We start from the raw sequence: 15,676 nt of genomic DNA, 5'->3' as shown, positions 1-15,676 counted from the left end.
GGTGACAGAGACTGTGTCTGAATTCAAGAAAGCCCGACTTAGGCATGTAGGATCTCAGAGAGAGGAAGATAATTTATTTTATTTATTAAAAAAATTTGTATACCACCTAAGTTCTAAGCGCTTTACAAGCAGCAAACATTCATAAAATTAAATGACTTTCAACCATCTTGTCCACATATAACAAACATTATTTTCTGCAACCTACATGCAAGCAATAACAAACAGCTTGCATAATAAAGTTTCCAAGAATTTAAATACATGAAACTTAATGCAACCTCTACATATAGGCTTCAACCAACAACTGAGTTTTTAGTAATTTCTTGAACTTATGGCAGTCTGCAGAAAGCCTTAATTGTCCAATCAAAGCAAACCAAACCAAAGATAATGGTTACTGCGGATGGGCAGACTGGACGGGCCATTTGGCCTTTATCTGCCATTATGTTTCTGTGTTTCTAGGAAAAGTCAATTAACCATGCATTGCCTTGGGCAAACTTAGATTGTGAGTCCATTAGGGCAAGGAAAATAACTCCTGTATTGGAATGTAACTCTCATTGGAAAAAGGCATGAAATGTTTTTATTTTTAAATGCTTTACTAATATTCACAATGAAGCAAGGGCTCATGAGGAGACAATTCTGAAGATTTTGCCAACCAGAGGGGCATAACTGGAAGGATATCAATGAGCAAACTAGGTCACAACTCAAGGAAAAACATACAGGACCAATGGCCTGCAGCACAAACCTGTAGAAATGACCTCTTTAGGAGAAACACAGTGCAGGACATATGAGATCCATGGGAGTCAACACCAGCCAAGTGACTCTACCACAAGGGTCACAGCTTCTGAAATGCATACTGGGGAGTCTGATCTACACTGAAGAAATCCTGTTGTACCAATCCAATCTGAAACACCTGCTGGAGGCAGAGAAATACTGGCAAGTTCCAGGGCTGCACTACTCCTTATACTGGTGATGATATCACTGCATAGTCATACTTCTCTGCCTCTATCTATTGCTCAGTGGACATAACCCACTTGCCTGGACAGGTCTAAGCAGGATGATAAGTATAATTTTGTGAGGATCTTTTCTAAATGCTAAAAGATGCATCACATAATTTCTGTTGACATTTCTGTGTACATCTTAGGTTCCCTATTTCATGTCCATAACAGAACTCTGAAACTTACGGTGCCCGGTCATGGTTCATCCCATTATGTCTCTGTGCACTTATTGGAGGTAGAATTGGCTTGCTGTTTATCTCGAGCCCTCTTCGCAGAGTCTCCTTAATTTGCTCTGTATCTGCAATAATAAAATGTACCACAGCAAACTGAGACTGAAAAGCTTTATAGTAAGTAGTACAAATACTAAACCAAGCCTTGGAAACTAAATGGTTAACCTTAAGGTTTACAAGTTTCAATTGTAGTCTTGAAACTTTGAGCTCGCCGGGACAGAGAAGGAGGAGTGTGTGGTATAGTGGTTAAAGCTACAGCCTCAGCATCTTGAGGTTGTGGATTCAAACCCCCACACTGCTCCTTGTGACCCTGGGCAAGTCACTTAATCCTCCTCTGCCCCAGGTACATTAGATAGACTGTGAATCCACCATGACAGATAGGGAAAATGCTTGAGTACCTGATTTGTAACCCATTCTGAGCTCCTTTTGGGAGAATGGACTAAAAAAAAAATTGAATAAATATACAAACTGAAACACTGCTTTTTAAATTACACACAAAATATTTTAAATCTACAGTTTGGCTTCTCTGTTGGATAGTTATAAACCAAACGCTCTGATATTCAATTCAAGCTAGATTGCTTTCATTGTTCTTTATAAATTACAGAACTAAAATTATAAAAGAAACTAGCCTGAAAATTGTGTGTGTTCCATGGAATACACCTTTGCCTTAAGAGACACAGCTCCTTCTCAGCTCTCTAAGCCTGTAAACTCTTCCATTCCTCTTTCTTATTCCACTAGTTATCAGGCCAAAAAGGCAGTGGTTATGCATTGGGCCTCTCTCTCTCTCCTTCTATAAAGCCTGGAAACAGCTTCTGTTTTGACAAAATATCTAGGAGCCAGCCCAAAAATTTAGGATCCAGACTTGCAACAGGAATTTTTATTTAAGCACATTTATAAACCATTCATTCATTATGTACTCATAATGATGCACAGCAAGTTATTTATTAAACTAATATGAAAGGAGTAGATAAGATTCTACTGTTCTCCCAGTCTCTATCCCACCCACCTAGAGCATTATCCGACAATGGAGAGAGGCTTTGGGCTGTGCTTGCTGGAGCAATGGGAAAAAATCAATAGCTCCTCAGGTTGGGTGAGGGGGGGGGGGGAAGAACCCACCCACCCACTTACTCCTAGAGGTTACAGCCTTAGCCTTCTCCATTGCCCAGCTGTCCCCAAAAGATGCAGTTTTAATCCTAGCCCACTCAATTCCAGGATCCACAGTCAAAAGCCACTCTCTATTACCTACCCAGCCACCCCAGCAGCAACCTTGTCAAATCCTAACTGTAATTCCTCTTCCCCCACTCAAAAATATTTTTAAAAATTTTAATTGATCCTACCAACAAGGCTGCTAGAGAATCTCCTCCTCAGAAACAATGATCCTTATGGGTCATTTCTACATTTGCTAGCAGTAGAGGCTGACTGAATTTCTGTTTCAGTGCCGAAACTGGCCCCAAATCTTTTTTCTGCTTGGTTTTGGTTTCAGCAATAACGTTATAGCCATGGTTTTGGTTTCAGTCACAGCCAAAACTGACTTTGTTGTATTGGTGGAAAATGAAAATTTGTGCTTTGTTCTGTTTATCTTCCTCACTTTCTCTCCTCTCAGAACAGGACATGCCTTTCCCCTGCCCATTTGTAGGGACTCCCCTCAGGCCTATCTTACAATCCATGGGAATTCTAGGAGTATAGTCAGGACAGGAGTAATACCCAGTTGCTCCTGCCGATGCTGGCTCTGCTCTCAAAATGGCCGTCATGATCTCTAGTGGCAATCATGTGAGACTGCCACTAGAGGTCAGTACAAACATTTTGAGAGTAGAGCTAATATGGACAAGAGCAACTGGGGACCACTCCTGCCCTGGCTACATCACCAGATCACAAGGGATTGTAAGGTAGCCTTAGGGGGCAAGAGGGGAGCTACTCTTTTGCATGTGATTGCAATTAATGCAGCTATGATCTTCCTTAGTAGTTTATAAGGTACAAAGAGTGCTCAAATAAATGCTTTTCATACATAGGTTTAGCAGGAATTTAGGTCCGTAAATTTTAGAATTAGCCTCTCTGTGTTGATAAGCAGGACCAGCACAACCTATAGAAACATGATGGCAAATAAAGGCCAAATGGCCCATCCAGTCTGCCCAACCACTATCCTCCTCTCCTTAAGAGAACCCATATGCCTGTCCCACACTTTCTTGAATTCAAACACAGTCTCCACTACCTCTACCGGGAGGCTATTTCATGCATCTTTCACCTCTTAACCTCATCCTATGTCATCTCATTTCGGAGCTTCCTTCAAATGAAAGATTTGCCTCATGCACATTTATGCCATGTAGGTATTTAAATATATCTCCCCTCTCCCGCTTCTCCTCCAACGTTTACGTATTGAGATCTTTAAGTCTGTCCCCCTACACCTTATGATAAAGATCACCGATCATTTTATGTTCAAATCTTTTTTTATTGTGAATGCCAAGAACAAGCAACAAAGAAAAAAATAAAGGCAAAAGAAGCAACATCCAACAATACATTTGTAGGTGTGTTGTAAGAAAACAGAATCAGAAATCCCCTACCCCACCCAGCTAATAAGAAACCCCTATCTCAATCACCCCCATCCCAGATAAACACACTGAAGATGACCAACAGGTCGCTAATATCCCAAAGGCTCGTACCATTTTAGTAACCATCCTCATCTTGTTTATATCTTTTTGAAGGTGCAGTCTCTAAAATTATATACAATATTCTAAATGAGGGCTCATCAGAGTCTTATACAGGGGTATCAATACCTCCTCCTTCCTACTGGCCATACCTCTCTCCCTATGCACTCTAGCATTCTTCTAGTTTTTGTCATCACCTTTTCAACTTGTTTGGTCAACTTAATATGTGATGATCTTATCACACCCAAGTCCCACTCCTCTTTCATGCACAAAAGTTCTTCATCTCCCAAACTGTACCATTCCCTCAGGTTTTTGCAGCCCAAATGCATGACCTTGCATTTCTTAGCATTAAATCTTAGCTGCCAAATTTCAGAACTTTCTTCAAGCCAGTGATAAAGGGCTCCAAAATCCAAGTCAGGTCTACATTCAAACATCTAGAGGAATAGGTGTTGGACTAGGATTTTGGCATCCTCATCATCAGTGCCCTGAGCCAGTTCCTTACCTGGTCCAGCAGGAGGAGGAAACTTGAGAGAGAGGGGGGGGGGAACAGACTGCAAAAGTGGGGTACCAATGCAAAAGTTGGTCCAGGGTGCCACATCAGCTGTCACTTCAAATGTGTTGCAAAGTGAACCACTGTAAAAGCACTCTAGAAACTACAATCAATCCATTCCTACTTTGACACCCTTCTCTTCCAAATCCTATGCCAAGTCCTGATCCTCAGCATGCTAGACTACTGCAACCTTATTTACATCTCATGCCCCAAGAAACACTTCAACAGACTCCCGACGATTCAGCACACTGCTGAGTGCCTTATCTTTGACCTAAGGAAAAATGAGCATGTCACACCTTACTACAAGCAACTGCACTGGCTCCCAATCGAAGCCTGCTCACTATTCAAACTGATTTGCTTCATGTACAAGGCTCTTTATGGCCTCCTACCAAACTACATGACAGAAGTATGAGTTTAAACACCCCCCCTCCCCACCCCCTGCCTTTTGTGCATCAACTTCATTTTCACCTACCCGTTCCTGCAAGGAAAACCTAAAAAATCTTATGTGAAAAAACTACTAATCTATCAAACAGCTCATCTCAGTCGGGAACTACTCCCCATTAGAGTCTTCTTCGTCATATATGCATTTCAGGTGAGGATTGAACACCTACTTGTTCAACAAATTCCTATTAGAGCATTAATCCATGTGCCGTGTGTCTCACATACTCCTCAAGACGATGGAAAAAGCTCTATGCACAGACTCATTCAACTCTTACTACCTGCCCCCCTCACCACCTTCTTTTCAGTCTCCATATTTATCTGCACTGGTATTCAAAAGCTGTTCACCTACTTGAGTTCTTCTCGTATTATCATACCATAATTGTATTTGACTCTGACCTTGTCATGATCCTATGTTAATTGTACTTGCATCCTGACCTCTCATGTATGGTCTTCTACTTAATTCCTGTCAAATGCATCAAACTTCACGCTGTATTGCATTATATAAATAAAATTTTATGTTATGTTAAGTGACTTGCCCAGAATCACAAGGTGGGATTCTGCAATGGGAACTGAACTCGCAACCTCAGGGCGCTGAGGCAGCTGCTCTAACCACTAGACTACATCATTGCTACTGCCACCAAAGTTGGGATCAGAGCCATTGCTAACATTGGGTCATGTTAAGTCTTGGTTCGTGGACTTTCCCTTAACGCTGATACGGGGAACTCTGCTCTCTCTTCACATGCTGGCCAGAAGGAGCCAGTGGTTGCTCCCACAAGTGCCACATCTTCACTGCCTAACTTCAAACTGCACTTCTTATATCCTTCAGTATAGTATCATTAAATATATACCCACATACAAAATACTATATTTTAATTGAGACTTATATTTCTCTCAGGATCTCAGCAAAGTTAACTCCATTGCAATCAGAATTCCATTGCTGTTAGGTGATGTTTACATCAAATCTGCACTGATCCAGCAAATTTTTTAAAATTTCTATATATCTAAAGAATTTTTATCTTTATATTATAATATCCACATTGTTTTTCATTTTTTATATAGATAAATAAATGCTCAAGTAAATAGATAAATACTTAGAATGAAAAACCTAGCTTAAATAATTCAGTCGGTAAAGGTGGCTTTTTTTTCACCGACATTGTCACATGTTTTGCTTTCACTGTCTCAAGGCGAACCTCTCCCTGTAGCATCTCCTAACAGCAATGGAGATCTGATTGCAGTGGAGTTACATCGCTGAGATCCTGAGATATACATCTTCACTGCCTAGCACTGAGTCATAGTCAGAAAAGGCACCCCATTTCTTCTGTGGCTTTGGACTCCAAATCACCTGGTCTTCTACTCGCCCTAGGAACAAGTACTCTTCAGATGCCAGCTACCTATACTGCCTTTTCTATTATTATTTCTTGCTTTTCTTTTATTTTCCTCAACAACTTTATTTCCTCAGATAACTGAGGGAATAAAGTCCACAGCCAAACACGACTTAGTAAATGATAGCATGAGCCATCTGGTCTGCTTAGAAAGGTGTTTAGAGCTATACTTGCTATTCCATGCAGGTTATACCTTCTATGCCCGTTTCAAATACAGTGGTACCTCGGTTTACGAGTGCACCGGTTTGCGAGTGTTTTGCAAGACGAACAAAACATTCGCAAAATCGGCACCTCGGAAACTGAGCGCGCTTCGATTTGCGAGTGCCCCCCCTGCGAACTGGCACCCTCCCCCCCGCGATCCGGCACCCCCCCACCGCCATCGGGCACCCCCCCCGCCGCGACCTGAGGTCCCCCCAACCCACCCGAACCCTCTTCTTACTTTTCTGTAGCCTCCGCAGCGGCACCGGCATCAGCATGTCCTGTGCGTGGTGCCGGTGCCTGAAGATGTGCTTCCTGTGCTGGGCCTGAGAGTTCACGTCGAACCATGTGCCCAAGGCCCCGCCCCCAGGAGGGACCTAAGGCTCCCGGGCCTATTCTGATTGGCCCAGGCGCCTTAGGCCCCACCAGTAGGCGGAGCTTTGGGACGGATGGACCAATCCGGCCTCATTCCGTCGTTGGCTGCCTGCCGGACAGGCGAGTTTGGCTCCCGTCTGTCCGGCCAACTACACTAAGGTACGGGGAAGGGGGTGGGGGTGTCATGGGGGTCGGCCAGGGGGGGTCGCGGGTCAGCTGGGGGGGGGGGCGGGCATTGGGGGGGGGGGGGTTTGCATCGAGGGCAGGAGGGCCTGGGATCCCTCCTGCCCGTAATGTAGGGCGGGGTAGGGGGTCGCCGTGGCCAGGAGGGTTTGGGCTCCCTCCTGGCCCGAACAACTAGCGGGGGGGGGGGGGTCGCCAGGGCCAGGAGGACTTGGGCTCCCTCCTGGCCCGAACAACTAGAGGGGAGGGGTCGCCAGGGCCAGGAGGACTTGGGCTCCCTCCTGGCCCGATATTGTCAAGGAGTTGGGGAGTCGGCGGGGCAAGAGGGCTTGGGCTCCCTTTTGCCCCGATCGTGTCAGGGAGTCGGGGGGGGGGGGGGCAAGAGGGCTCGAGCTCCCTCTTGCCCCGATTGTGTTGGGGGTGCCGCGGTTGGCTGGGGCAAGAGGGCTTGAGCTCCCTCTTGCCCCGATCGTGTCGGGGGTGCCGCGGTTGGCTGGGGCAAGAGGGCTTGAGCTCCCTCTTGCCCCGATCGTGTCCTGCAGTGGGGGGGGGATGAATCGGACGTCGGGGGGGGGGATCAGGCTTTCAGGGTGGGGATAGGACTTCAAGGGGGAGAGGAGAGTCGGGGCAGGCAAAAGGAGAGTCGGGCGGCGACGGGAGAGTCGGGCAGCATGCGCGGTATACGGGTGTGCGCGGTATACAAAATAGTTTTACATATATGTCTGTTTTCCGCGCGCTATACCCATGTGTGCGTTTTACACGGGTGCGCGTTATCTACGTGAAAATACGGTACATTCTTCTTCTATATTTATGTACTATACTTACATTATTGTAAACCGAGTCGAGCACCTTTTTGGTTGAAGACTCGGTCTATAAAATTGAGTTTTAGTTTTGTTTAGTTATATAGGGATCCTGTGTGTGTATTCCTCAACTTTTTAAATTCCATCATCATGTTTGTCCTTACCATCTCCACTGGACCAAATGCTTTTTGGGAAGGCCCTGAATACTGCAATGACAATCCAAGGAAGTTGCAGGCCCTACAATGCCCAACTGGCAGGGGCCCTGCAGGAACCTGTACCACCTAGCAACATTACGCTACAGCCTGAGGGTTAAGCTCAGGATTATGAAGGGCTTCAGTCTCTAAACTCAACAGCCATGGTCCAAATTCCAGGAGTTATACAGGGTAAAAAAGACTCCACCTCAAGGATGAAGGTGAACGCCTGCTTTCTTAGGATTTAGACCCATCTAAAAATCCTACTGTGCCAGCCCAGACCTATAACATCTGCTAGAGGTAGAGAAAACGAGATTATGTACTTACCCTAGTAAGCTCTTTTCCTGTAGATAGATGAGACATTCTAGACAGTAGGGTTATTTCCCTATAGCAGCATGCTGCTGCAGAAGGAATCCACTCTGGATTTTTCACTCTGCCTCTGTTAAACTTTATTGTGCTCTCTAGCTCCACTTTCAGTTAGTACTCAAGCACATAGAGCCACCCAATACACATGAAGTAGAGGCACCTGTAGCAACAGGCTTAAACAAATTGGTCTTCTGCTCAAAAATAACTATAAACCATTAACTGCCAACACAGGCTTCACAGGAGCTCACTCCCCAATAAATTGAAATATATACAAATTCTTCCCAGCCCTCAAGGGCTGACAAGCATCCAAGAATCAGCTAGGAGAAGCATAAAACAGACTGAAAACTGTAAGCAGGTACAGGAAGGACAGGGCGGAAGTTTAGAATATCTCACCTATCTACTGGAAAGGAGCTTACCAGGGTAAGTACATAATTTCTTTTTCCAATGCAATAGGTGAGACATTCTAGATAGTAGGGATGTACAAAAGTAGTCCCCCAAACAGCTAGGGTGGGCTTTCTGTGCCGACCCTTAAGACCAAGGAAACAAAGGCGGCGTCCTGACTTGCCACCACGTCCATTTTGTAGAACTTGGCAAATGTGTGAAAAGAAGACCATGTCGCTGCTCTGCAAATCTTCGCAGGAGAGACAGATCTAGCTTTGGTTCATGAAGAAGCCACACTCCTGGTAGAATGCGCCTTAACAGAAACAGGAGACTGTTTCCCCGAAAGAATGTAGACTGACGAAATGGTCCTACAGATCCATCTGGAAATTGTGGCCTTGGAAGTGGGAGTGCCCTGCTTCCTCCTTTGGAGGAAGGAATGGTGTAGTGGTTAGAGCAACAGCTTCAGCACCCTGAGGTTGTGGGTTCAAATCCCACGCTGTTCCTTGTGATCCTGGGCAAGTCACTCAATCCTCCAGATAGGGAAAATACTCGAGTATCTGATTATAAACTGCTTAGATAACTTTGATAGGCGGTATATAAATACCTTAAATTAAATAATTAAATAAATAACTAAAAGAGTCGGCACAAAAAAATAGTCAGAGAGACGAAAACTCGGTGACCTCCAAATAACGCAGAAGAACTCTGTGCACATCCAGTGCTTCAACAGGCGGTCCTATGACTTGGAACCTGTTGGTTGAAAGGCAGGCAAACACTTCCTGATTGACATGGAAAGCCGAAACTACCTTTGGCAAGAAGGAAGGAACCATCCAAAGGGAAACCCCCTGCCTCTGAAATACAGAGGAAAGGGTCCCTGCAAGAAAAAGCCTGCAGTTCTGACACACAACACGTCGATGTAATGGCAACCAGAAAAACGGTCTTGAGTGTAAAGTCCCAGAGGGTAGCATCTAGAAAAAGCTCAAAAGGAGATGGTAAGGCTAGACAACACCAAGTTAAGATCCCAGGAAAGGAAAGGATGCTTAACCAGCCCCCTTCAAGAATCTAGTGACATCAGTATGAGATGCAAAGGAAGACGGAAGACCGACACTCCCAGGATCTAAAACAGGAAACGCCACAATGAGGCCTTTATCCAATCCAGTCTGAAGAAAAGTGAGAATTAGTGAGACTGGAGCTGAATAAGGGTCCACCTGGTCCAGGGCACACCAATGTTGTAAGGCCTTTCACGCCTTAGCATAAGCCAACACCGTTGAAGACTGCTTAAACTTCAGAAGAGTATCAACAACCAGGGCAGAATATATCCCTTATGCTCTAAGGCTGCACGCTCAAGAGACATGCCATAAGAGCAAAGTGACCCGGATCCTCCATGGATACTGGACCCTGCGTGAGAAGGTCCAGATAGGTGCGCAGCCAAAGACTGCAACCCTTGCGCAGCCTCATCAGATCTGTGTACCATGGTCTGCAAGGCCAATCTGGAGCCACTAGAATGACATGGCCCAGATGAGCCGCAATCCTCCAAATTTCATAAATTTAGAAAAAGTGTCCAGCTCATGGGGCAGAAAATCTCTTTTAGTTGACTTGCATTTGCACGAGGCAGACCGCGGCGGCGGCGTTCAAATCGGCTTCTCTTTACCTTGTTTCTTTCTTTTCAGGATAGCAAGCAGGATCGGGAGGCAGGCAGGAAGCCAGGGCTGAGAGGAGAGACACTAGGGCAGCAGGCAGAGGACAGGAGGGGTGGAAGACTGATCGGGGTAGCGGCGAGAGTAAGCTCCGCCCACCCCCACCGCGTCAGAGGTCGCTTCAGTGCCCAGGCTCCCCCTTAAAAGGGGGCGAGCCAACGGCGCGCGGCCGTTCGGCGAAGGCGAGCGGCAAAGGCGCTCGCCTTAGCGAGGGCGCCTTTGCGAAGGAGCCGAGAGAAGGAGCCAGGAGTCCCGGCTGCGCAGCAGCAACTTCAATTTTCAACCTTCAATCTTCCTAATTAAATTCTAAAAAAAAAAAAAAATCTATCCTTTCTTCTATACTCATTATTTCTTCTCTCTCTACTTCTCCACCTAGCTGCACGTCGGGCACACTCCAGATCACAACTTTAAATCACAAGGAAGGAAAAATGGAGGCAGCAGAAGGCCAGCGAAGCTTTCCAGTATACTGCATTGACTGTCACATGTATGAATACCTCCCTTCTGGGAGGCAGGCCTACATGTGCAGTCGATGTCAGGAACTGGCTAGCCTAAGGAAGGAGGTCGGGAGACTGCAGATCAAAGTACAAGAGCTAGAGGGACTCCGCTCCATAGAGGAACCAAGGGAATTTGAACCAACTGAGGACACCAACAGAGAAAACCACATCAACGAACAGGTCAGAGAGCTCGAAAGATTCATCAAGGAGGCCTGCAGGATGGTAGAAACACAGGATCACCTGCTCTTCAGAAGGGAACAAACGGATGAGGACAGGACCAGCCAGGAGCCTCCAGGACCCACCAGGAGCCGAGGGAGAGGAACCTTGCGGAGAAACCAATCAGGAGAAAGAAGGATTGGAGGACCCAATCATCGACACAGACCTGAGACCCAGGAGGAAGCTGAGGAGAGGAAAATCTGCTATCGTGGTGGGAGACTCAATCCTGAGAGAGGTGGACAGTCACATAGCAGGAGGCAGAGCGGATCGCCTAGTGACATGTCTCCCAGGGGCGAGGACAAAGGACATCTCCGACAGAATCGAGAGAATTATGGAGGGAGCTGAGACAGAGGAAACAGCAGTGATAATCCACGTCGGAACCAATGACGTCAGCAGAAGAAATTTCAACATGACTACACTGACCGAGCAGTTTAAGATCCTGGGGAGGAAGCTGAAGCTGAGGACAGGGAAGATAGCCTTTTCAGAGATCCTGCCAGTACCAAGGGCAGATGCGAGGAGGCAGACCGAGCTGCAAGCAACAAATGGATGGCTGAGGCGATGGTGTGATGAGGAGGGTTTCCTCTTTGTACGGAACTGGTCAACCTTCCTGGGGAAAAACAAGCTCTACAGGAGAGACGGACTGCATTTGAGCACGGCTGGGATGAGGATGCTGGCACGAAACTTCCAGACCTGCATAGAAATGACTTTAAACTGATAACAAGGGGAAAGCCGACAGTCGATCTGACCTCGACACATCGGACCACAGTATCGAACAAGGATACTGAAACAGGAAAGGGCGATAGTGGACTAGAGACAAAATGGACACTTTATGGACATAGACCCAAAGATGCAGTACAGGGACCAGAGAGGAAATCAGAGCAAAAGAGCAAGACAAGGAGGAAACAGCCGGAACCAGAGGGCTATCAAAGAACAAAGAAGCGGGCAGAGGACAGGATAGACACACCACAGGAGGCAGACCGTGAGGAGGCAGCCCGTGAGGAGACCAGCAAGGGCATCAAATCAAGAGTAGATCCAAAAGAAAAGGTAACAAACTGGGACTTAAATTGCCTATATACAAATGCTAGGAGCCTAAGGACTAAAATGGGGGAGCTAGAAGTTATAGCCAGAAATAAGGACCTAGACATAATAGGAATCACAGAGACATGGTGGTCAGAGGACAACAAATGGGATGTGGCCCTGCCAGGGTACAAACTCTACAGGAGGGACAGGGCACACAAGAAGGGGGGAGGAATAGCACTGTATATAAAGGACTCCATTCCTTCATCCAGAACAGAAACAACAATAAGGGCAGACAGTCTGGAGTCACTATGGGTTAAGCTGACAGGCGGGGAAGGAGCTGACATCAAATTGGGTCTGTATTATCGCCCACCAGGACAACCAGAAGCAAACGACCTGGACCTGGAGGCCGAACTGAGGCAGGTGTGCAAAAGTGAAAGGGTGGTGGTTATGGGGGATTTCAACTATCCGGGAATAGACTGGGATATTGAGCACTCAAATTGCACGAGAGAAACTAAATTCCTAGAGGCAATAAGGGACTGTTTCATGGAGCAGCTGGTCACGGAACCAACGCGAGGGGATGCCACTCTAGACCTAATCCTCAACGGGCTAGAAGGACCCGCAAAGGAAGTGGTGGTAATAGCACCATTAGGGAACAGCGATCACAACATGATCCAGTACAAATTAAACATGGGAACATCAAAGGTGAAAAGAACCACAACGACAGCACTCAACTTCAGAAAAGGAAACTACAAAGACATGAGGAAAATGGTAGGAAAAAAACTCAGCAACAGCTCAGGGAAAGTGAAGACCATTAAGGAAGCCTGGACACTGCTTAAAGGCACAGTGCTCGAGGCGCAAGACCTGTACGTCCCAAGGTTTAGGAAAGGGTGTAATAAATATTGAACTAGAAACCCAGCATGGATAACTACTGCAGTTAAAAAGGCGATAAGCAACAAGAAATCATCCTTCAAGAAATGGAAAAAGGAACCAACAAAGGAAAAACAGGAAGAGCACAAAAGACACCAGAAAGAATGCCATTAAGAGGTCAAGAAAGCAAAGAGAGAATATGAGGAAAGACTGGCAGGAGAAGCAAGAAACTTCAAACCCTTCTTCAGGTATGTGAAAGGGAAACAACCAGCCAGAGAGGAAGTGGGACCACTGGACGACGGAGACAGGAAAGGAGCGATAAAGGAGGAAAAAGAGATAGCTGACAGGTTAAACAAATTCTTCTTGTCAGTCTTCACCAGAGAGGACACATCCAATATCCCAGAACCCGAGGTGATTATAAGCGGAGAACACGACGAAAGGCTGGTACAACTAGAGGTAAGCAAAGAGGATGTCCTCAGGCAGATAGACAGACTAAAGAGTGACAAATCACCGGGCCCGGACGGCATCCACCCAAGGGTGCTAAAAGAACTGAGAAACGAAATAGCAGAGACACTTCGCCAAATATGTAACCTCTCCCTAAAAACTGGGGAGATCCCAGAGGACTGGAAAATAGCAAATGTCACGCCCATCTTTAAAAAGGGATCAAGGGGTGACCCGGGAAACTACAGGCCTGTGAGCTTGACCTCGGTTCCGGGAAAGATGATGGAAGCAATGGTAAAGGACACAATCTGCGAACACATAGAAAACAATGGACAACTGAAGGCGAGCCAGCATGGCTTCTGCCAGGGAAGGTCATGCCTCACGAACTTGCTGTACTTCTTTGAGGGAATAAACAGCCAGATGGATAAGGGGGAATCCATAGACATCATTTACCTTGACTTCCAAAAAGCCTTCGACAAGGTACCTCACGAACGGCTACTTAAAAAGCTGTGGAACCACGGGGTGCAAGGGGATATCCACCGATGGATCAAACACTGGTTGGCAGGCAGGAAACAGAGGGTTGGAGTAAAGGGCCAATACTCAGACTGGCAATGGGTCACGAGCGGAATTCCACAGGGGTCGGTGCTGGGACCTCTACTGTTCAATATATTTATTAACGATCTGGAGACGGGGACAAAATGTGAGGTTATCAAATTTGCTGATGACACCAAACTCTGCAGCAGGGTTAGAAACACGGAAGACTGTGAAGACCTGCAAAGAGACATAACGAGACTGGAAGACTGGGCAAAAAAAGTGGCAAATGAGTTTTAACGTAGAGAAATGCAAGGTCATGCATGTAGGGAAAAAGAACCCGATGTTCAGCTACAAAATGGGGGGAACACTGCTAGGGGTGAGTAACCTTGAGAGGGACCTGGGGGTGATGGTCGACACATCACTGAAACCATCGGCGCAGTGTGCGACAGCCTCAAAGAAAGCAAACAGAATGCTGGGCATCATCAAAAAAGGTATCACAACCAGGACGAAAGAAGTCATCATGCCGCTGTATCGCGCAATGGTGCGCCCGCACCTGGAGTACTGTGTTCAATACTGGTCGCCGTACCTCAAGAAGGACATGGCGGTACTAGAGGGAGTGCAGAGGAGGGCGACTAAACTGATAAAAGGTATGGAAAATTTTTCATACGCTGACAAGTTAAAAATGCTGGGGCTGTTCTCTCTGGAGAAAAGGAGACTTAGAGGGGACATGATAGAAACCTTCAAAATCCTAAAGGGCATAGAGAAAGTGAATAAGGACAGATTCTTCAAACTGAGGGGAGCCACAAACACTAGGGGTCACTCGGAGAAATTGAAGGGGGACAGGTTTAGAACAAATGCTAGGAAGTTCTTTTTTACCCAGAGGATGGTGGACACATGGAACGCGCTTCCGGAGGATGTGATAGGCCAGAAATCTGTACAGGGGTTCAAGGAGGGTTTGGATAGGTTCCTGGAGGAAAAGGGGATAGAGGGGTACAGATAGAACTTGAGGTAGGTTATAGAAGTGGTCAGAAACCACTTCACAGGTCGCAGACCTGATGGGCCGCCGCGGGAGCGGACCGCTGGGCGAGATGGACCTCTGGTCTGACCCAGTGGAGGCAACTTCTTATGTTCTTATTTCTTTGGCTGCGGAGGGTCCACAGCCTGGCTGATGGAAATATGTGGTGTGCCGAGCCTCGAAAACTACAGCCGCCCCACTGGGCTAGCTGAGCATTTGGTCACCTGCTTCAGCAGGAGAGAAGCTAATTGGGCACTTTAGCCCCCTGGCTGCACCATGTGGCACACGGTGCAAGGACACTCTAAAAGTGCTAAATTTGCACAATCCTGGCAAGAATCTATACGAGGAGAGCCTAAGGACTCCATCCCAGCAGTTTTTCAGGCAAAATTTGCAGTTTTGAAGAAGCAGGGAACTTTAAAAAAAAAAGATCACACAAAATCCAAGATGGACACTGTCAAAAAATTCATGCCAAAATTGCGATATTTTTCACACTTCCCAAACAGTAAAAATGGTGATTTTAGGATTTTTCAGGAGGGGAAACAGAGGGGAACATTTAGAAACCTTCAAAACCCCACCTTTTTAACCTCCCCTGATGTCTCTCACAGGCTGTCAGCCTGTATACTCACAGATAGGATCAGTGCTGCAGACTGCTTACAGCTCTCTC

General features: G+C 46.4%; 1 protein-coding gene across 5 annotated transcripts in view; it reads right to left on the bottom strand.

Moving 5' to 3' along the window:
* Window positions 1–15,676, bottom strand: part of SUFU (SUFU negative regulator of hedgehog signaling) — a 244,438-nt gene that overhangs the window by 128,668 nt on the left and 100,094 nt on the right. For all 5 annotated transcript variants that reach the window (XR_004539049.1, XM_033940100.1, XM_033940101.1 and 2 more), the window contains exon 8: window positions 1,179–1,290. Coding sequence is in view for 4 of the 5 variants with exons in the window: in XM_033940100.1 (XP_033795991.1) it covers window positions 1,179–1,290 (112 nt within the window). In the remaining variant the exon portion in view is untranslated. The remainder of the gene's footprint in view (window positions 1–1,178; window positions 1,291–15,676) is intronic.

The sequence above is a fragment of the Geotrypetes seraphini genome, chromosome 4 (assembly GCF_902459505.1).
Source record: "Geotrypetes seraphini chromosome 4, aGeoSer1.1, whole genome shotgun sequence".
NCBI classification, from domain to species: Eukaryota; Metazoa; Chordata; class Amphibia; order Gymnophiona; family Dermophiidae; genus Geotrypetes; species Geotrypetes seraphini.
Note: the sequence above shows the minus strand (reverse complement) of the source record. Positions and strands in the feature narration are given on the sequence as shown.